At 44.2% G+C, this 22,914-nt stretch overlaps 2 protein-coding genes across 3 annotated transcripts in view; both read left to right on the top strand.

The window, feature by feature from the left end:
- The first annotated feature begins 1,009 nt into the window (after positions 1-1,009).
- On the top strand, positions 1,010-10,682 carry SMCO1 (single-pass membrane protein with coiled-coil domains 1). Of its 2 annotated transcripts, none has more exons than XM_054480545.1 (3): positions 1,010-1,196; positions 7,883-8,032; positions 9,222-10,682. In XM_054480545.1, exons 1-3 carry the CDS (start codon positions 1,147-1,149, stop codon positions 9,664-9,666), a joined length of 645 nt encoding a protein of 214 aa, XP_054336520.1. In that variant the 5' UTR covers positions 1,010-1,146; the 3' UTR covers positions 9,667-10,682. The 2 variants fall into 2 exon arrangements, with proteins under 2 accessions (XP_054336520.1, XP_054336521.1); XM_054480546.1 differs by having other exon boundaries at positions 1,010-1,252.
- Positions 10,683-14,954: 4,272 nt separating this feature from the next.
- RNF168 (ring finger protein 168) overlaps positions 14,955-22,914 on the top strand; it is a 37,620-nt gene continuing 29,660 nt past the window's right edge. The window contains exon 1 of the mRNA XM_054480494.2: positions 14,955-16,055. Within this exon, the coding sequence (XP_054336469.1) occupies positions 15,755-16,055 (301 nt within the window). The 5' untranslated portion in view covers positions 14,955-15,754. The remainder of the gene's footprint in view (positions 16,056-22,914) is intronic.

Here is a 22,914-nt window from a genome sequence, read left to right as displayed (position 1 = left end):
TCCAGTTTGTAACACCCTTAACACTCTTCTCTGATAATCAAAGACCTTGACCTTTAAGGCCAAGCCAAGCACCACCTTCAGGGTGAGTATTTCCCCAAGGACCCAAGATTTCAGTGACTTAGTCTCTCAACTTCTATTATTTTTATGGTCTCTATCTACTTAGCACATATCCCATATACATTTTCTATTTAAGGGTATATTCTTTCTTCCCAATTAGATTTTAAATCTCATGAAAACAGGAGTCCTATTTTATTTCCACATTTATATTCAATTCCTAATCTAATATATATATGTGTATATATATATATACACATATATACATATATATATATATCCATACACATATATATATATATATATATATATATATATATATATATATATATCTCCTCTTGCCCGGGCTGGAGTGCAGTGGCATGATCATAGCTCACTGCAGCTTCAAACTCCTGGGCTCAAGCAGTCCTCCCACTTCAGCCTCTTGAGTAGCTGGGACTACAGGCATGCACACCGCTCCTGGCTAATTTTTATATTTTTTGTGGAGACAGAGTCTTGCTCTGTGGCCCAGGCTGGTCTTGAATTCCTGGGCTCAAGCAGTCCTCCCACCTTGGGATTACAGGAGTGAGCCACCATGCCCAGCCATAACAAGTATTTAGTAGTTTCTAATGATGGTTAGGTTTTTGCTTCGATATCATCATCATAAAAGATCTGGGGCACTCTTTAAACCTAATTTAGGTTGTCATTGAATAATGAAGCTGTTAAAATATGACAGTGACATTTTCATCAAACTTAATCCTATATGTTACGTTAATGTATCTGCATATACATTTACCATCATATACAGAGTCATCAATTATGCATGGTTGTTGCTGTATGTTGATGTACTATGGTTCAGTTTTGAAAGGCAAATGTTACAGTGCATTCCAGGACACCTGTGTCCACACGATCAGTTCTTTGAAACTATATTTGGATCTGCAAGCTATTAAAAGCTTCTTGTACTGAGTGACCTTTCAGGCAGAATGTAGACTGAGTGCTCCTGCTACTGCTGCCTGTTGCTGAGAGGAAGACAGCAGAAAATTCTGGATTCAAACATTTATTGCTTTTTTTGTTTTGCTTTGTTTTTGTTTTCTTTCCTTCTGCCTTCAGAAGATGAACAATGAAACCACAACCCTGATATCCTTGAAGGAGGCCATGAAAAGGTTGCTGAGGGCTATGGGGAGGGAGCAAGCATGGGTCTGCTCTTCGGGGAAGATGGGTAAGAATGAAGAATGGAAATAAAGAACCGCAGACGTGCTCATTAGAATTCTGTTTCCAGGCCGGGCGCGGTGGCTCACGCCTGTGATCCCAGCACACTGGGAGGCCGAGGCGGGCGGATCACGAGGTCAAGAGATCGAGACCATCCTGGCCAACGTGGTGAAACCCCGCCTCTACTAAAAATACAAAAATTAGCCAGGCATGGTGGCGGGTGCCTGTAGTCCCAGCTACTTGGGAGGCTGAGGCAGGAGAATCACTTGAACCCGGGAGGTGGAGGTTGCAGTGAGCCGAGATCATGCCACTGCACTCCACCCTGGCAACAGAGCAAGACTCCGTCCAAAAAAGAATTCCGTCTCTGTTACAGTGGTTTAAGTCTTCCAGGCCCAAACCTATGTAAATTAACAATAAAGAAAAGTCTGCTCCCAGGTGCTGTAACTCCATTGAATGTATGCATATGCTAAATCCTAGATTTACAAAAATAAGTAAAGTGTGGTTTCTGCCCTCAAGGGCCTTTCCTCACAGCCTGTAGGAAAGAGAAAAGTTTGAAAAACATTTACAATTTAATGTGACTGAGCTTACAATGGTGATGTTCCTAAAGGTCTATGCGAACATGAAGGGAGGATCAACCAATTTTGCCTTTGACACGAGAAAAAGGAATTCTTCATATACGGTCATTTAAGCTGGATCTTAAAGTGCAAGTAGGAGCTTATGAGGGAGAAAAATATGGGAAGGCATTCTAGGCTGAGGAAACAGTGCATATAAGCCATATGTAAGCTTGGAACCACATAATGTATTCAAGCAGCAACTAGATGTCTCGTGTAATTGGTGACTAGGATGGGTGAGGGGACTGGTGGAAGACAGGAGCAAAGGGTGAAGGCCCTTGACTTTCCTGCCGAGGAGATCCAGTTTGCCTCTGAGTATATCACTGGGCAAGCCAGGATGACACAAACCATTTGCAATCAGTTGAGTTACAGAATCAGAATTGTGTTTTAGAAGAATTTGTCTGGAGGATGGATGGGAAATGGAAAACGGGGGTCCAGTTAGGCTACGGTAATCTTGGGTCCTGGTGAAAGATGCTGAGAAACTCATTTAGTGGCGATGGAGAGGCAGGAATGCGTCAGAGAGACATAAATCAGGGGAAGAAAAAAGTTGAGAATTATTCCGAGATTTCTAGTTCAAGCAGTTGATTGGATGGTGAGGTCATTAACGAAACTAGGGAACTGTACTAAAACAAAACAAAACAAAACAGCCTGCACTCAGATTTGCATGTTGGTTGAGATTTATTTGGAAAGGCCCAGGACTGTCCTTTGGTGAGAGGATTCCAAAGAACTGCTGCAACTGTAAATTTTTATACTGATTGACAAGCTAGACTTCTTCCCTAAGTTTCAAACTACAGATGACTTAAAAGCAATATAGTCTTAAAGGTTTAAAAGTTAATACAAATAGTATGCCAAATGACTTTTTTTTTTTTTTTTTTGAGACAGAGTCTCACTCTGTCACCAGGCTGGAGTGCAGTGGCGCGATCTCAGCTCACTGCAACCTCCGCCTCCCAGGTTCAAGTGATTCTCCTGCCTCAGCCTCCTGAGTAACTGGGACTACAGGTGTGCATCACCACACCCAGCTAATTTTTGTATTTTTAGTAAAGAAGGGGTTTTACCATGTTGGCCAGTCTGGTCTCGATCTCTTGACCTCATGATCCACCCGCCTTGGCCTCCCAAATGGCTGGGATTACAGGCGTGAGCCACTGCACCCGGCCAACTATTTTTTTTTTTTTTTTTTTTTTTTTTTTGACACAGGGTCTTGCTGTGTTGCTCAAGCTAAGTGCAGTGGCATGATCACAGCTCACTGCAGCTTTGACCTCCTGGGCTGAAGCAATTCTCATACCTCAGCTTCCCCAGTAGCTGAGACCACAAGTGTGCACACCACCACACTAGGCTAATATTTTATTTTTTGTAGAGATGAGGTCTCACTATGTTGCCCAAGCTGGTCTCAAACTCCTGGACTCAAGTGATCCACCCACCTTGGCCTCCCAAAATGCTGGGATTACAGGTGTGAGCCACTGCACCCAGCTCAAATCCCATGGTTTTGACTTGTAGACAGAAATTACAGGCATATCAGGTCACACAGGCTTCTATTCCTACAAAATGAACATTTCATATTGAGTCTTATCTATGTGTAAAGCAGTGACAACATTTCTTCATAGTAATTTCTGAAGATGGGGGAGGTATTAGTAGGTTAAGCTTAGGAGAGTTGAGTTTGACATCTCCATCTTTGTGGAGATGCACAAAACATAATGAAAATACATCTCTAGGCCGGATGCGGTGGCTCACGCCTGTAATCCCAGAACTTTGGGAGGCCGAGGTGGGCGGATCACCTGAGGTCAGGAGTTCGAGACCAGCCTGGCCAACATGGCAAAACCCCATCTCTACTAAAAATACAAAAATTAGCCGGATGTGGTGGTGCCTGTAATCCCAGCTACTCAGGAGACTGAGGCAGGAGAATCGCTTGAACCCGGGAGACAGAGGTTGCAGTGAGCCAGGATTGTGCCACTGCACTCCACCCTGGCGACACAGCAAGACTCCATCTCAAAAAAAAAAAAAAAAAAAAAGAAAAAAAAAGAAAGGAAATACAGGTTTAAAGCATAGGAGACATGTAGTACCTGAAGGTGAATTACCCTAGGGAGAAATTCAGGACCAAGAATAAAACATGATCAAGCATAGAATGCTGGGCAATCACAAAGGTATTCAGGTCACTGGGGATATGGAAGCTCAGAGAAGTAGCATGTGTGTTGACGCATCACTTCCCTCATAACAACAATCTAGGTGGCTCAGGCAGGTTTCCCTCATAACCACAATCTACTTGGCTCAGGCAACTTTCCCTCATCAAGACAATCTAGGTGGCTCAGGCAAGTTTCCCTCATAATGACAATCTAGGTGCTCAGGCAAGTTTCTCTCATGATGACAATCTAAGTGGCTCAGGCAAGTTTCCCTCATAACAAAAATCTACTTGCCTCAGGCCAGTTTCCCTCAAAGACAATCTAGGTGGCCCAGTCAAGTTTCCCTAATAACAACAATCTACTCGGCTCCAGCAAGTTTCCCTCATAAAGACAATCTAGGTGGCTCAGGCAAGTTTCCCTCATAATGACAATCTAGGTGGCCCAAGCAAGTTTCCCTCATAACGACAATTTAAGTGGCCCAGGCAAGTTTCCCTCATAACGACAATCTAGGTGGCCCAAGCAAGTTTCCCTCATAACGACAATCTAGGTGGCCCAGGCAAGTTTCCCTCATAACGACAATCTAGGTGGCCCAGGCAAGTTTCCCTCATAACAACAAACTACTTGGCCCAGGCAAGTTTCCCTCATAACGACAATCTAGGTGGCCCAGGCAAGTTTCCCTCATAACGACAATCTAGGTGGCCCAGGCAAGTTTCCCTCATAACGACAATCTAGGTGGCCCAGGCAAGTTTCCCTCATAACGACAAACTACTTGGCCCAGGCAAGTTTCCCTCATAACGACAATCTAGGTGGCCCAGGCAAGTTTCCCTCATAACGACAATCTAGGTGGCCCAGGCAAGTTTCCCTCATAACGACAATCTAGGTGGCCCAGGCAAGTTTCCCTCATAACGACAATCTAGGTGGCCCAGGCAAGTTTCCCTCATAACGACAATCTAGGTGGCCCAGGCAAGTTTCCCTCATAACGACAATCTAGGTGGCCCAGGCAAGTTTCCCTCATAACGACAATCTAGGTGGCCCAGGCAAGTTTCCCTCATAACGACAATCTAGGTGGCCCAGGCAAGTTTCCCTCATAACGACAATCTAGGTGGCCCAGGCAAGTTTCCCTCATAACGACAATCTAGGTGGCCCAGGCAAGTTTCCCTCATAACGACAATCTAGGTGGCCCAGGCAAGTTTCCCTCATAACGACAAACTACTTGGCCCAGGCAAGTTTCCCTCATAACGACAATCTAGGTGGCCCAGGCAAGTTTCCCTCATAACGACAATCTAGGTGGCCCAGGCAAGTTTCCCTCATAACGACAAACTACTTGGCCCAGGCAAGTTTCCCTCATAACGACAATCTAGGTGGCCCAGGCAAGTTTCCCTCATAACGACAAACTACTTGGCCCAGGCAAGTTTCCCTCATAACGACAATGTAGGTGGCCCAGGCAAGTTTCCCTCGTAACGACAATCCAGGTGGCCCAAGCAAGTTTCCCTCATAACGACAATCTAGGTGACTCAGGCAAGTTTCCCTCATAAAGACAATCTAGGTGGCCCAGGCACATTTCCCTCAGAACGACAATCTAGGTGGCCCAGGCAAGTTTCCCTCATAACGACAATCTAGGTGGCCCAGGCAAGTTTCCCTCATAACGACAATCTAGGTGGCCCAGGCAAGTTTCCCTCATAACGACAAACTACTTGGCCCAGGCAAGTTTCCCTCATAACGACAATGTAGGTGGCCCAGGCAAGTTTCCCTCATAACGACAATCCAGGTGGCCCAAGCAAGTTTCCCTCATAATGACAATCTAGGTGACTCAGGCAAGTTTCCCTCATAAAGACAATCTAGGTGGCCCAGGCACATTTCCCTCAGAACGACAATCTAGGTGGCCCGGGCAAGTTTCCCTGATAACGACAATCTAGGTGGCCCGGGCAAGTTTCCCTGATAACGACAGTCTAGGTGGCCCGGACAAGTTTCCCTCATAACGACAATCTAGGTGGCCCAGGCAAGTTTCCCTCGTAATGACAATGTACTTGGCTCAGGCAATTTTCCTTCAAAGACAATCTAGGTGGCCCAGGCAAGTTTCCCTTATAAGGACAATCTAGGTGGCCTAGGCACATTTCCCTCAGAATGACAATCTAGGTGGCCCAGGCACATTTCCCTCAGAACAACAATCTAGGTGGCCCAGGCAAGTTTCCCTCATAATGACAATCTAGGTGGCTCAGCCAAGTGAATTGTGTTGCTGCAGTCTTTGTGGTTAATTAAACATAATTCTGGTGCCACAGCAGCCTCTGATGATCATGGCTGTTCATAGCTACTCAAATCCCCATTTTGGGTTACAGAACTCAGCATTTCATTCGCATCAAAGATGTCAATCATACAGGGAAACTTTTATTACTGTGCAAGAACTTTGCTGGGTATTGGGGGACAGGCATAAAGGTATCTAAGAAATAGTCTCTGATTCCTTCCCTCCAAGAACGTAGTTTAGTTCATGAAAGGCTAACCCTAGTAGTAAAGCAGGAGGTGGGAGATAGGTTCACAGAGGCAGTGCTTGTAAGCAAGAAGCAGGAGAGCAAGGAGACCACCAGGTAGATGGGGATTCAAAGAGGCAGTGGATTTGAGCTGATTCTGGAAGAAAGGATAAGAGTTGGACAATTAGAATCGGGTAGAAAATAGGGTATAAGCCATATGTAAGCTTGGAACCACATAATGTATTCAAGCAGCAACTAGATGTCTCATGTAATTGGTGACTAGGATGGGTGAGGGGACTGGCGGAAGACAGGAGCAAAGGGTGAAGGCCCTTGACTTTCCTGCTGAGGAGATCCAGATTATATACTGGTCTCAGCACTAGCTAACTTTATGACATTAGGTCTCAATCCTCTTGAGACTCAATTTCTTTAACAGTAAAATAGTAAAAATGACTGCTTTACTTTTTATGGTTGCTGTGAACACCAAAGTAATGCTTACATAAAATATTCTCTAAAGTGTAAGGTATAGCCCGGGCATGGTGGCTTATGCCTGTAATCCCAGTACTTTGGGAGGCTAAGACAGGTGGATCACTGGAGCCCAGGTGTTGAAGACCAGCCAAACATAGCAATACCTGGTCTCTACAAAAAATATTTTTAAAAAATGAGCCAGGCTGGCCGGGCACGGTGGCTCACTCCTGTAATCCCAGCACTTTGGGAGGCCGAGGCGGGTGGATCATGAGGTCAGGAGATCGAGACCATCCTGGCTAACACGATGAAACCCTGTCTCTATTAAAAATACAAAAAAAAACAAAATTAGCTGGGTGTCGTGGTGGGCGTCTGTAGTCCTAGCTACTCGGGAGGCTAAGGCAGGCGAATGGCGTGAACCTGGGAGGCGGAGGTTGCAGTGAGCCGAGATCGTGCCACTGCACTCCAGCCTGGGCAACTGAGCAAGACTCCGTTTCAAAAAAAAAAAAAAAAAAAAAAATTAGCCAGGTATGGTGGCACACAACTGTAGTCCTAGCTACTTGGGAGGCTGAGGTGGGAAGATCACTTGAGTCTGAGAGGTAGTGATTGTGCCACTGCACTCCAGTTTGGGTGACAGAGTGAGACTCTGTATTAGAAAATAAATACATAAATAAATAAAGTATAAGGTATAATACTAAAACAAGACATGACAGGCAATTCAAATAATTAGACAATTCAAAAGTTTGCAATATATGGAATGAAAGGACAAGGATGATGGCTAGAGGGAACGGCAAATGGAACCATTTGTTGAAACTTTCAAATTCAAATAGCTACCCATTTTCCCTTCATAGTTTAAAGTAAAAGTAAAAAAAAAAAAGTTATCCAAATTTGGTAATGGTTGTAAATAATGTATTAGAGCCTCAGCTTAAATCAAAACCTTAGTTTTGTCCTGTAACCCAAACTAACCCTTGATTCTGTTATCCTACAGAGTAGACCACAAACTCCAAGCGTTAGAAACACAGTTCAAAGAACTAGACTTCACCAAGGATAACCTGATGCAGAAATTCGAACATCATAGTAAGGCCTTGGCAAGCCAAGCAGCCCAAGATGAGATGTGGACAGCAGTTCGGGCACTCAAGTGAGTATCAGTTGAGAAATCAGCGGGATTCTGTGGCTTTGTGAGAGCTTCCAGTGGTCATTGCAAAATTGAATTTCTTAGTATGTTTCCCACAATGGATTGTAAAGCAATTACATTTTCTTAGGTTCATTTATTTTTTTAAAAAAAGATTAATTTGGCTGGGCGCAGTGGCTCACACCTGTAATCCCAGCACTTAGGCCGAGGCGGGCAGATCATGAGGTCAGGAGATCGAGACCACCCTGGCTAACACAGTGAAACCCCGCCTCTACTGAAAATACAAAAAAAAAAAAAAAAAAAAAAATTAGCTGGGCGTGGTGGCAGGCATCTGTAGTCCCAACTACTCTGGAGACTGAGGCAGGAGAATGGCGTGAACCCGGGAGGCGGAGCTTGCAGTGAGCTGAGATCTCACCACTGCACTCCAGCCTGGGCGACAAAGCGAGACTCCGTCTTAAAGAAAAAAAAAAGATTAATTTGAGCATCTCTTTATATGCCAGGCACTATAGCACACATCTCATCACAGAGTCTCTTGCTTGCCAAAGCCTTATTTGCATTAATTTTTTTTTCTTTTTTTTTTTTTTTTGAGATGGAGTCTCACTCTGTCGCCCAGGCTGGAGTGCAGTGGGGCAATCTTGGCTCCCTGCAAGCTCCACCTCCTGGGTTCACGCCATTCTCCTGCCTCAGCCTCCCGAGTAGCTGGGATTACAGGTGCCTGCCACCATGCCCGGCTGATTTTTGTATTTTTAGGAGAGATAGGGTTTCACTATGTTGGCCAGGCTGGTCTCAAACTCCTGACCTCAGGTGATCCACCCACCTCGGCCTCCCACAGTGCTGGGATTACAGGCGTGAGCCACCACGCCCAGCCTATCTGCATTAATTCTAAAGTAAGTACTGGCTGGGCATGATGGCTCACGCCTTTAATCCCAGCACTCTGGGAAGCCGAGGCGACAGGATCACTTAAGCTCAGGAGTTCGAGAACAGCCTGGGCAACAAAGCAAGACCCCATCTCTTTAAAAAAAAAAAAAAAAGGTAAGTATTTGAATTTGAATTTAAATTCTAAAGTAAATATTTTGTAAATTACAACAGCTGGTTCTCCCAGTGGGTTCATATTGAGTTATCCTAAAAGAATTCATTTTCTGTTTCTATATAAAATATTTTTGACCACTTAAGAAGCTCTCCATATTTTTTGTAGGCTCACTTCAATGGAATTGAATATTTTATACAGCTACGTCATTGAAGTACTTATTTGCTTGCATACTCGTGTGCTTGAGAAGCTGCCAGACCTGGTGAGAGGTCTTCCAACCGTAGCCTCTGTACTCAGACGAAAAGTTAAGAACAAGCGCATTAGAGTTGTATGGGAGTCCACTCTGCAGGAGTGTGGGCTGCAAGAAGGAGACATCACAGCACTTTGTACCTTCTTTATTGCACATGGTAACAAGGCAGAACACTATACTGTGAAAGTGAGGCAGATGTATATCAGGGATGTCACGTTCCTGATTACTAACATGGTAAAGAACCAGGCTCTGCAGGACAGTTTGCTGAGGGCTGTGCAGGTAATTGAGAAGGGGAAAGCAGTTAGGACCCCTGAAAAGCAAAAGTCATCCCTCAAAGAGTTGATACCATCCGTCAAAAACTAACCTGTTACCCTATGACCCAGTGATTCCACCTCCAGTAATTTATCTTGGAAACAGCAAAAAGTATGCACAATTTATTATAGTCTTATTTTTATAGCAAAGAGTGAGAGGATGTTAAATAAATTATGACAAATTGATACAATAGATACTTTCTTTGTAGCCATATAAAAGAATGAAGAAGCTGTTTGTGTAATGATATGAAGTGATCACCAAATGTATTGTTGTTTTCAAATGTTTATTTCCAATATACATTGCTAAGTGGAAAAAAGGTGAAAATCAAATATATATATATATGAATATACATATAACACGTATTAGTTTATATATCCATAAACTCCTTCTGCAGAGATACACAAGACAGTGATAACATTAGTTGTCAGGAAAGAAAGCTAAGAGGCTAGGAGTCAAAGATAAGAGGAAGTCTTTTCACTGTTAATCCATTTTTTACATTTTCAATTTTGAACCATGTGAATGTATTACCTATTTAAAAAATAAACAAGGCCAGACATGGTGGCTCATGCCTATAATCCAAGCACCTTAGGAGGCCAAGGTCGGAGGATCACTTGAGCTCAGGGGTTTGAGACCAGCCTGGGCAACATAGTGATAGCAATAGGAGGCAGGTAAATTCCTAGGCAGACAGGGAGGGGTCCCTGGTGAAACTCAACCTTCAAGCCAAGGACAGTCTAAAGCCTGAAAACCAAGCTATAAGTTCTGGATAAATCCATGAGCCAGACTGAGAGCTCTCATTCTCGTCCTGGCACCCTCTCTCCTGATTGGTCCTTACCCTTCACCTATTTTATACATACCTACCCTTCCGCGATTGGTCCTCTACACTATTGTGCCTATTTCTGAATAGTGCTTTGTCAAGCATAGCCACAGACCAATCAGCATGCACATGCCCCATTTCTAGCCCACAAAAACCCATAGACTCAGGCTGGTGGCCAGCAACCCACCTTCAGGTCCCCTCTCACTGTCAAGAGCCTTTCTGTCACTCAATAAATTCTACTCTGCCTTACTCACTCTCCAGTGTCCGTGTACCTCATTCTTCTCAGTCATGGGACAACAACTCAACTCATCAAATTCGGGAGAAAGAGCTGTAACAATAGTGAGACCTCATCTCTATTTTCATAAATTAAAACAAAAACACCTAAAATATACATCATGAGATCCTATAAATTGTATCTTAATGTGTATTTGTTCTCTAATGAAGTACCATAGTTATTTATACCAGAAAGGAGATTCTTACATCTTGACCATTTATTTATAATATTTATCGAATACCAAATGCCATGTACTAGGTGCTGTGGATAACAGAAACATTAAAAATGTGGATCCTGCCCTCGAGGTAAAGATTAAGTGCCGATGCTTTATTTGGGAGGTACACATTCAGGACAGCCAGAGTGAAGAAAGCTGGAAGGAAGTTAGGTAGAGAAGGATGTGAAGTAATACATGGTGATGTGTTACCTTGCTGTCCCCTCCTTGAAAATGAGCCACAAGAGACGCAGCAGCTTTTTCAGCAGGCACACTCACTCAGTCTTACCTGTCTCCAGACACACTGGAGACACCATCCTTGGAAGGAAGAAGAAAAGGGAATTTAAGTATTGTGCTTACTCAGTTCACTGGTTTCAATTGGCAAAAGTTACTCCATGGGGAGTGACCCCCCCCATACTCCCAGCATGCATTACCCAGGCTCTAGCAGCCTCTGAGAAGTCAGCTCCTGCATTGTTCAGAAGTGGCAGGAGAAGCCAGAGATTCTGGAAATGCGACTGGTGAGCCCCCAAAAGAGCAGGTGATTATGGGTACAGAAAGCAAACAAGGTGAAGGAAATCTGAGGAAGTACATGAAATATATCCATTACACAAGACATAAGCACCTGAAGATAGAAATCAAAATACAGGAGTTCAACAGTAAAACTGCAATAAAAATCAGTATCATTGGGCAATATATGACTGGGTGAGTTTAGAAAAGGGGCATTACTGGTGGTGGGGAGTGCATTAAATTGCACATAAAAGTGCACTCTGGAAGAAGTGAATTAATTTTTTTTTTTTTGAGATGGAGTCTTGCTCTGTCAACCCAGGCTGGAATGCAGTGGTGCAATCTGGGCTCACTGCAACCTCTGCCTCCCAGGTTCAAGCAATTCTCCTGCCTCAGCCTCCCGACTAGCTGGGATTACAGGCATCTGCCACCACACCCAGCTAATTTTTGTATTTTTAGTAGAGGCTGAGTTTCAACATGTTGGTCAGGCTGGTCTCGAACTCCTGACCTTGTGATTCACCCTCCTTGGCCTCCCAAAGTGCTGGGATTATAGGCATGAGCCACCGTGCCTGGTTGAACTGCATTAAATTGATGTTTGAAGTAGGCACAGCCACAAAGCAACCCATTTAGGATGAACCGAGAAAGCAATGTCATGAAAGCAAAACGTTTGGATGACAGAGAATAAATCATAGTTGCATGTTTAAAAGAATAATGGGAGATTTCACGGGAAAAGCAGGTTGTGGACATATTAGGAAGCCTGAAGGCTGGGTGCAGTGGCTCACGCCTGTAATCCCAGCACTTTGGAAGGCCAAGGTGGGTGGATCACCTGAGGTCAGGAGTTCGAGACCAGCATGGCCAACATGGTGAAACCCCATCTCTACTAAGAATACGAAGATTGGTATTACAATGCACGTGGTATTACAAGGCACTCGCCTGTAATTGCAGCTACTCCGGAGGCTGAGGCATGAGAATTGCTTGAACCCAGGAGGTGGAGGTTGCAGTGAGCTGAGATCACACCACTGCACTCCAACCTGGGCGACAGAATGAGGAGCCATCTCAAAAAAACAAACAAACGAACAAAAAACAAGCCTGAAATTCCAAGCTAAGGGACTAATACCGTAGACAACCAGATGACAGTCCCAGGTTTCTTTTTTTTTTTTTTTGAGACAGGGTCTTGCTGTGTCATCCAGGCTGGGGTGCAGTGGTGCAATCACCGCTCACTGCAGCCTTGACCTCCTGGGCTCAAGTGATCCTCCCACCTCAGCCACCAGAGGAGATGAGAGTACAAGTGTGAGCCAGCACACCCAGTTAATTTTTTTATTTTTTGTAGAGACAGGGTCTCACTATGTTGCCCGGGCTGGACCTGAACTACTGGGCTCCAGTGATCTTCCCGCCTTGGCCTTCCAAAGTGCTGGGATTACAGGTGTGAGCTATCACAGACAATAACAGGCTTCTGAATCCACATTGAAATAAAAGTTCCCAAAGATTTCTACCAAGGACCCATGTCTCCCTGTTCTCAACCTGGAAACCACTCCCCTACCCAGCCTGAACGCTCTCAGCAGCCTCAAAACAACTTAAAGGCTGCTTTCACGCACAGTGATTTTCTTTTCTCTTCCTTCACACGGGTTGAATATTCCCTCAAAAAATGCAGGTCTGGAGCTGGCTATGGAGTTGTAAGCTCTAGACCCAGCTACTCCAGAGGTTGAGGCGAAAGAATCCCTGGAACCCTGGAGTTGTAGTCCAGCCTGGATAAAACAGTGAGACCCCAATTCTTTTATTTATTTATTTATTTGTATTTTTTGAGGTGGAATTTTGCTGTGTCCTCCAGGCTGGAGTGCAGTGGCACAATCTCCGCTCACTGCAGCCTCTGCCTCCCAGGTTTAGCGATTCTCCTGTCTCAGCCTCCTGAGTAGCTGGAATTGCAGGCGCTTGCCACAATGCCCAGCTAATTTTTGTATTTTTAGTAAGGATGGGGGTTTCACCATGTTGGCCAGGCTGGTCTTGAACTCCTGGTCTCAAGTGATCCACCTGCCTCAGCCTCCCAAAGTGCTGAGAGTACAGGCGTGAGCCACCGTGCCTGGCTTTTTTTTTAAAACGAGTCTCACATTTTTTTTGTTTTGTTTTGAGACGCTGTGTCCCCCAGGCTGGAGTGCAGCCGGCGATCTTGGCTCACTGCAACCTCCGCCTCCTGGGTTCAAACGATGTGAAACCCCAATTCTAAAACAAAAGAGAAAAAAATCTCAGGGCCCAGCACCCCAACTCTAAAACAAAACATAAAAACCTTAGGCCGACCGGGTGCGGTGGCTCACGCCTGTAATCCCAGCACTTTGGGAGGCCGAGGCGGGGGCGGATCACGAGGTCAGGAGATCGAGACCATCCTGGCTAACAAGGTGAAACCCCGTTTCTACTAAAAATACAAAAAATTAGGCGTGGTGGCGGGCGCCTGTGGTCCCAGCTACTCAGAAGGCTGAGGCAGGAGAACGGCGTGAACCCGGGAGGCGGAGCTTGCAGTAAGCTAAGATCGCGCCACTGCACTCCAGCCTGGGCGACAGATGGAGGCTTCGTCTCAAAAAAAACAAAATAAATAAATAAACCTCAGGCCAGGCTCCTAAGTACTAGGGATCACATTCCTTATGTATTTCCCATCATTTTCATAGCCAAATTCTGCTTTTTTCTTAGGACTCATTCTGTAGGATCAGTTGTCAATTCAAAAGGTTAATGCCAAGGCATAAAAACTTACTTCAACATGCATAAAATGTGAAATTATATTCTTGTTAATCTCCTTTGTAGAATTTTGATTGTTGAAACTGAATAAACAATATATTATCTAAATGATGCCCATTAATAACATCTAAGCTCTAGGACTGAGACAGCCTTAACGTTTGTTGCCCAAGCCAAAGGGCCTCAGGCCCTTTTAGAAGGGAAGGAAATTCTAAAACAACCTACTCTGGGCTGCAGACTTTAAGTGGCTGGGCCATACAGAAGGAAGTGTAAGTGTGTGTTAAATTGTCCCAGGTGTGTGGATTCTCTGACCACAATATTTCTTGGAGATGCTTTTTTAAGAATTTTGGAAAGGGACCTAAGGGGCTTCGTTACAATTCAACAGAAAGGAAAAGGTACTCAGAAGGGTACTGAGGGAAGTATTACAAAAATTAGTTTGGCTTTTTTTTTTTTTTTTTTAAAGACAGAGTCTCGCTCTTGTCGCCCAGGCTGGAGTGCAGTGGCACGATCTCGGCTCAGTGCAACCTCCGCCTCCCGGGTTCAAGCGATTCTCCTGCCTCAGCCTTCTGAGTAACCTGGACTACAGGCGCGCACCACCAGGCCCGGCTAATTTTGTATTTTTAGTAGAGACGGGGTTTGGCCATGTTGGCCAGGCTGGTCTTGAACTCCTGACCTCAGGAGATCCGCCCGCCTCGGCCTCCCAAAGTGCTGAGATTACAGGCGTGAGCCACCATGCCCGGACTTGTTTGGCTGTTGAATTTGTTTTGAGGTTTCCCTTTTTCTACCCAGAAACCAAGAAACCACGGGTGTCTGAGGCCTCGCAGAAATCTCAGGGAAAGGTCAGGCTCCACCCAGGCTGCACTAGGAGGAGCTGCGACGCCAGGGCGGGACCGTCTCGGGCTGGGAGGGCGGGCGGGCGGTGCGCAGACCCCGGAAGTCCCGCCCCGGGAACGCCCGCCCCTGGGCAGTTTTCTGGGTGGGAAGTGCGATTTTGGCGGGCGGTTGTGACGTTACTAGCGCTTGTGCGGTGGCTGCTGCGCTGCCGCAACGAATAGGGTTTCTGGCTGCGTAAGAGGGACAGGGGCGCGGAGCTCTGGGAAACTGCGCCAGGCGCCCGAAAGCTGAACACGGGAGTCGCGCGTCTCCCCCGCAGCAGCGGTAAAGCGGAAGTTATGCTGCAGCCGGAGCTCGGGGTTCCTCCCGGAGCCGCGTCCCGGGGCCCGGCTGCCCCGAGCTGAGCGGAGCATCCTTTCCGGGTGAGGGGAGGAGGGGACTTGGCGCGTTCCCCTCGCTGCACCGGGAGCCGCAGTCGCGGTGTTCATGCCGCGGAGCAGCCAGGCTCCTCCGACGAAAACCTGCATTTATTTGCTTGCGGGACGTTTGCCTTAAAAATGGACAAAGACGCCGCCCTCCGGGGTATTCCTGTTTGCCTGACCCTGAGAGCTCCTTTTTGCTGCAAGACGTGTTGGATGCTCCTGTTCTCCGAATTCTGATACGCTTCTGGGCATAATATTGAAACACAAAACTGTGCTTTTGCTCTCTCTGTGGTTGGCTGAAAATAGGATTATTTTTCGTGCAGGTGTCGTTGTTTAGTCGGCTTTATTAACATATTAAAATGGCTCTACCCAAAGACGCCATCCCCTCGCTGTCCGAGTGCCAGTGCGGGATCTGCATGGAAATCCTCGTCGAGCCCGTCACCTTCCCGTGTAACCACACGCTGTGTAAACCGTGCTTCCAGTCGACCGTCGAAAAGGCGAGTTTATGCTGTCCCTTCTGTCGCCGCCGGGTATCTTCGTGGACTCGGTACCATACCCGAAGAAATTCTCTTGTCAACGTGGAACTGTGGAAGATAATTCAAAAACACTATCCCAGGGAGTGCAAGCTTAGAGCGTCTGGGCAAGAATCAGAGGAAGTGGGTGAGTAAACCATGGCGTGTTTGTTGGCCAAAAGCCGCAAATCTTTGAAAAGGTGAATCATCATTTTTCCATTTAAAAAGTAAAAACAAACCAAAAAAACCCGACTAGTATTCGTCTAAATAGTTCTCAGAGGTTTGGGGGTTTATGGGTCCCCAAATGTCGATGGATTATAAATTCAAGGGCAAGATTTTGTCCATTGTCAAAATGCCCGCGCTGTGTTCTATCGGTGTTTGTTGTGTTAAAAATTAAAGAATTGCCGGTCTAGAGCCTTTTTTTTTTTTTTTTTTTTTTTTGACAGGGTCTCGCTCCGTCCTCCAGGCTGGAGTGCAGTGGCGCGATCTCGGCTCCCTGCAACCTCCGCCTCCCGGTTTCAAGCGATTCTCCTGTCTCAGCCTCCCGAGTAGCTGGGATTACAGGCGTGCACCATCACGCCCGGGGAATTTTTGTATTTTTTAGTAGAGACGGGGTTTCACCTTGTTGGCCAGGCTGGTCTCAAACTCCTGACCTCAAGGGATCCGCCCGCCTCGGCCTGCCAGAATGCTGGGATTACAGGCTTGAGCCACCGCGCCCGGCCTCTGATTTACTTATCTATACATCTTCATTCATTTAATTCTTTATTCTCCTAATCATGCGACGAGGCTAAAATCGCCTTTTTATCGCTAAACCCTACACCCGGTAGACTCAGGAGCCCCAAACTGAACCCTTGACTCTTTCCTCCACTAATGTGATCAATAAGCCGGGCGGTGGTTCCTGTCTGGGCTTAGGATATGATGTCTCTGTTCTCTCGTGTACAGGTCTTTTTTTTTTTTTCTAATTCTTTTTGGTCACAGTTATATGTGTACCTGCCTTTTAAACATTTATTTTTTTGTGGTAAAAAAAAAAATTGCCATTTTAAACATTTTTAAACAATAGTTAAAAAAAAAGCTTTATTGAAATGCTCACAGACCATACAATTCACCTACTAAAAGTGTGCGATTTGGCCGGGTGCAATGGCTCACAGCTGTAATCCCAGCGCTTTGGGAGGTGGAGGTGGGAGGATCTCTTGAACCCAGGAGTTGAGGCCAGTCTGGGTAACATAAATTCAATAAAATGTTTAAAAGTGTGCAATTTAATGGTTTTTGGTATATTGCGTTATTTTAAAAATATTGTCCAAAATGTATATAACAAACTGACATTTTAACCATTTTTAAGTACAATTCAATAGCATTAATTACATTCACAATGTAACCATCACCACTGTTTCCAAAACTTTTTCATCGCCCCAGATAAACTCTAACCGTGAGGCACTGACTCCCCATTTCACCTTTCCCCCTAGCCTCGGCACCTTCCATTCCACTTTCTGTCTCTATGAATCTGGCCATTTTAGGTATTTCATATAAGTGACTTATGCAATATAGGATCTTGTGTGTCTAGCTTATTTCACTTAGCGTGTTTCTGAGGTTCATGTACAGTGTGGCATGGATCAGTACTTCATTTTTCGGGCTGAATAATAATTAGTTTTACGGATATACTTGTTACATTTTGTTTATCCATTGGATGGACATCGTTTTTTTTCACCTTTTCGTTATTTGAATACTGGCGATACGAACATTTATGTACCAGTATTTGTTTGAATACCTGTTTTCAGTTCTTTTGTCTATATATCTAAGAGTAGAACTGCTGGATCGTATGGTAATTCTATGTTTAACTTTTTGAGGAACTGCCGCATTTGTTTTCTACAGTGGCTGTACCATTTTACATTTCCATTAGCAGAGTACGAAGTTTCCAATTTTTTCACTTCCTCACCAACACTTGTTATTTTCCGTGCCATGCTAGTACATGTGAACTGGTATCTTAACTCTGTGTTTCAAAAAATTGCGGGGCCGGGCGCGGTGGCTCACGCCTGTCATCCCAGCACTTGGGGAGGCCGAGGCGGGCGGATCACGAGGTCAGGAGATGGAGACCATCCTGGCTAACACGGTGAAACCCCGCCTCTACTAAAAATACAAAAAATTAGCCGGGCGTGGTGGCGGGCGCCTGTAGTCCCAGCTACTCGGGAGGCTGAGGCAGGAGAATGGCGTGAACCCGGGAGGCGGAGCTTTCGGTGAGCTGAGATCGCGCCACTGCACTCCAGCCTGGGAGACAGAGCGAGACTCCGTCTCAAAAAAAAAAAAAGGCATAACCTGAATCTAATTGTGAGAAAACAAAAACCCAAATTGAAATTCTACAAAACATAATTGTTAGTACCTCAAAAATGTCAGTGTCATGAAGGCAAAGCCTTAGGAATCATTCTAGTTTAAAGGGAGATTAAAAGAGAATGACAGCTAAATGCAGTGCATGACCCTGGATTAGAATATGGATTAGGACAAAGGTTGTTATTAAAGACACGGGGATAGCTGGTGAAATTTTTATCATTGATATGATGGGTAATATATCAATGGTAATTTTCTTGAACTTGATCATTGTGTATCAAGATCAAGAGAGAAGGACAGCATCTCTTATGAGGTGGACACTTAAGGATTTGGTGAAGGGTTATGATCATGCAACTTTCAAATGGTTCAGAAAATACACACACACACACGAAAGACAGTGTGGCAGTTTAAAAACTTCATGAATCTAAATGCAGGTTAAATGGGGGTTTATCATACTATTTTTGCAATTTCTGTAGATTTGAAAATTTTCCAAATAAATATTGAGGCAGAAAGTGCAGATTTATTTTATGTTATTTTATTTTCGAGATAGGGTCTCACTCAGTTGCCCAGGCTGGAATGCCAAGGAGCAATCTTGGGCTCACTGTACCCTCCACCTCCCGGGCTCAAGCAATCCTCCCCACCTCAACCTCCTGAGTAGCTGGGACCACAGGCACACACCACCACGCCAGGCTAATTTTTTTATTTTTTGTAGAGATAGGGTCTCACTATGTTACCCAGGCTGGTCTTGAACTTCTGAGCTCAAGTGATACTCCTGCCTCATTCTCGCAAAGTGCTGGGATCACAGGCGTGATCCCAGCACTTTGCCCCGATTGCCGTTTATAGCCACTCTACTTGGTGATGATCCAGCCGCACTGATGGACATACTGCTTCACAAATCATATGCTTATTTTCCAGAGCAATTTTGGGCTTTTTATTTTTTAACTGTCTCTTTGTGTTTTGCACCCTGTGCCCAGCCCAGGAATGTAAATTTAGTTGGGAGAAGGAAACTGCCATTTACATGGTGCTACAAGCAGTCTAGTTCAGTGATAGGAGGACAGTTTTATGAACAGCTCAACTGTTCAAGTTAAGGTTTATTATTTATTTTTATTTTTCATCCAGTATTATACATTCAGGTCTTTAACTAACTTGGATTTTTCCTTCAAAATAAAATAAAAAGCATGGGGACATATTTCCTTTTTTTTTTTTTTTTAATTCCTTTAAGTGTCTTTTATTTCATGATATGATCTGACTTAATCTTTTCTGTTTGCAAAATGACTATTCAGTGTGTTCATTCAGCAGAGACCAAGTTTGTATAACAGGTACATGTCTATGTGTCTGACATTGTGCCAAGCATATTTTATAAAAGATATGACACGAGCCTGGGCAAAAAAACACAAGCCTGAGACCTCGTCTCTACAGAAACTTTAAAAAAATAAGCTGGGGGTGGTGGTTCACACCCATAGTCCCAGCTACTGGGGAGGCTGAGGTGGGAGGATCACTTGAGCCCAGGAGATTGAGGCTGCTGTGAGCTGTGGTTGTGCTACTGCACTGCAGCTTAGGCAACACAGACCATCTCAAAAAAAAAAAAAAAAAGAGAAATATACACACAGATAACATCAACATATGACTATTAGCTAGATCCCTGATTTCAAGGAACTCAGTGTAATGGCAAAAACATACAAGTAACCATATGAATAAATAGTATGATAAATAAGCAAGATAAGTTCAATGATAGAACACGTTAGGAGTGCACGGTAGAAAAGCACCTAATCCAGTCTGAGGGAGAGATGAGGAGGGGCTTCCAGAAGAGACAGTGCCGAAGCCGAGTCCTGAACACTGGACAGGGGAAGGAATTCCAAAGTGGAGACATCATGAGCAGGGCGTGGAGGTAGTGAGAGGATGCGGTCCATTGGAAGATCTGCAAGTTGCACGTGTAGAGGGTTTCTAGATAGGGCACTGGAGAGGCAAGGAAAAACCATTCTGGGAGTTTGGGATTTTGGTGTGTGTGGGAAGCTCAACAAGTCAGGAAGCCAAACAAGTATTTAAACCCTTCATTCATTCGTGTAACAAACGCTTTCAAGATGCCTGCTATATTCCAGGCATTACATTAGTTCTAGGGATGATACAGTGGTACTGAGAAAGATGTACCTGTCTCTGCCCTCATGGAGCATACTATCTGCACTTTTTAAAAAAATTTTTATTATTATACTTTAAGTTTTAGGGTACATGTGCACAATGTGCAGGTTAGTTACATATGTATACATGTGCCATGCTGGTATGCTGCACCCATTAACTCATCATTTAGCATTAGGTATATCTCCTAATGCTATCCCTCCCCCCTCCCCCCACCCCACAACAGTCCCCAGAGTGTGATGTTCCCCTTCCTGTGTCCATGTGTTCTCATTGTTTAATTCCCATCTATGAGTGAGAACATGCGGTGTTTGGTTTTTTGTCCTTGTGATAGTTTACTGAGAATGATGATTTCCAATTTCATCCATGTCCCTACAAAGGACATGAACTCATCATTTTTTATGGCTGCACAGTATTCCATGGTGTATATGTGCCACATTTTCTTAATCCAGTCTATCATTGTTGGACATTTGGGTTGGTTCCAAGTCTTTGCTATTGTGAACAGTGCCGCAATAAACATACGTGTGCATGTGTCTTTATAGCAGCATGATTTTTACTCCTTTGGGTATATACCCAGTAATGGGATGGCTGGGTCAAATGATATTTCTAGTTCTAGATCCCTGAGGAGTCGCCACACTGACTTCCACAATGGTTGAACTAGTTTACAGTCCCACCAACAGTGTAAAAGTGTTCCTATTTCTCCACATCCTCTCCAGCACCTGTTTCCTGACTTTTTAATGATTGCCATTCTAACTGGTGTGAGATGGTATCTCATTGTGGTTTTGATTTGCATTTCTCTGATGGCCAGTGATGATGAGCATTTTTTCATGTGTCTTTTGGCTGCATAAATGTCGTCTTTTGAGAGGTGTCTGGTCATATCCTTTGCCCACTTTTTGATGGGGTTGTTTGTTTTTTTCTTGTAAATTTGTTGGAGTTCATTGTAGATTCTGGATATTAGCCCTTTGTCAGATGAGTAGGTTGTGAAAATTTTCTCCCATTTTGTAGGTTGCCTGTTCACTCTGATGGTAGTTTCTTTTGCTGTGCAGAAGCTCTTTAGTTTAATTAGATCCCATTTGTCAATTTTGGCTTTTGTTGCCATTGCTTTTGGTATTTTAGACATGAAGTCCTTGCCCATGCCTATGTCCTGAATGGTAATGCCTAGGTTTTCTTCTAGGGTTTTTATGGTTTTAGGTCTAACATTTAAGTCTTTAATCCATCTTGAATTAATTTTTGTATAAGGTGTAAGGAAGGGATCCAGTTTCAGCTTTCTACATATGGCTAGCCAGTTTTCCCAGCATCATTTATTAAATAGGGAATCCTTTCCCCATTGCTTGTTTTTCTCAGGTTTGTCAAAGATCAGATAGTTGTAGATATGCGGCATTATTTCTGAGGGCTCTGTTCTGTTCTATTGATCTGTATCTCTGTTTTGGTACCAGTACCATGCTGTTTTGGTTACTGTAGCCTTGTAGTATAGTTTGAAGTCAGGTAGCGTGATGCCTCCAGCTTTGTTCTTTTGGCTTAGGGTTGACTTGGCGATGCGGGTTCTTTTTTGGTTCCATATGAACTTTAAAGTAGTTTTTTCCAATTCTGTGAAGAAAGTCATTGGTAGCTTGATGGGGATGGCATTGAATCTATAAATTACCTTGGGCAGTATGGCCATTTTCACGATATTGATTCTTCCTACCCATGAGCATGGACTGTTCTTCCATTTGTTTATATCCTCTTTTATTTCATTGAGCAGTGGTTTGTAGTTCTCCTTGAAGAGGTCCTTCACGTCCCTTGTAAGTTGGATTCCTAAGTATTTTATTCTCTTTGAAGCAATTGTGAATGGGAGTTCACTCATGATTTGGCTCTCTGTTTGTCTGTTATTGGTGTATAAGAATGCTTGTGATTTTTGTACATTGATTTTGTATTCTGAGATTTTGCTGAAGTTGCTTATCAGCTTAAGGAGATTTTGGGCTGAGACAATGGGGTTTTCTAGATATACAATCATGTCATCTTCAAACAGGGATAATTTGACTTCCTCTTTTCCTAATTGAATACCCTTTATTTCCTTCTCCTTCCTAATTGCCCTGGCCAGAACTTCCAACACTATGTTGAATAGGAGTGGTGAGAGAGGGCATCCCTGTCTTGTGCCAGTTTTCAAAGGGAATGCTTCCAGTTTTTGCCCATTCAGTATGATATTGGCTGTGGGTTTGTCATAGATAGCTCTTATTATTTTGAGATACATCCCATCAATACCTAATTTATTGAGAGTTTTTAGCATGAAGGGTTGTTGAATTTTGTCAAAGGCCTTTTCTGCATCTATTGAGATAATCATGTGGTTTTCGTCTTTGGTTCAGTTTATATGCTGGATTACATTTATTGATTTGTGTATATTGAACCAGCCTTGCATCCCAGGGATGAAGCCCACTTGATCATGGTGGATAAGCTTTTTGATGTGCTGCTGGATTCGGTTTGCCAGTATTTTATTGAGGATTTTTGCATCAATGTTCATCAAGGATCTTGGTCTAAAATTCTCTTTTTTGGTTGTGTCTCTGCCCAGCTTTGTTATCAGG

The sequence above is a fragment of the Pongo pygmaeus genome, chromosome 2, assembly GCF_028885625.2.
Source record: "Pongo pygmaeus isolate AG05252 chromosome 2, NHGRI_mPonPyg2-v2.0_pri, whole genome shotgun sequence".
Classification (NCBI taxonomy): domain Eukaryota; kingdom Metazoa; phylum Chordata; class Mammalia; order Primates; family Hominidae; genus Pongo; species Pongo pygmaeus.
Note: the sequence above shows the minus strand (reverse complement) of the source record. Positions and strands in the feature narration are given on the sequence as shown.

Excerpts from the sequence above, each read along its gene's own strand:
- SMCO1 (XM_054480545.1), top strand. The coding sequence starts at position 1,147 with ATGAACAATGAAACCACAACCCTGATATCCTTGAAGGAGGCCATGAAA. Across the intron at positions 1,197-7,882 it reads TTGAAGGAGGCCATGAAAAG|AGTAGACCACAAACTCCAAG; the intron begins GTTGCTGAGGGC and ends GTTATCCTACAG. Across the intron at positions 8,033-9,221 it reads ACAGCAGTTCGGGCACTCAA|GCTCACTTCAATGGAATTGA; the intron begins GTGAGTATCAGT and ends TATTTTTTGTAG.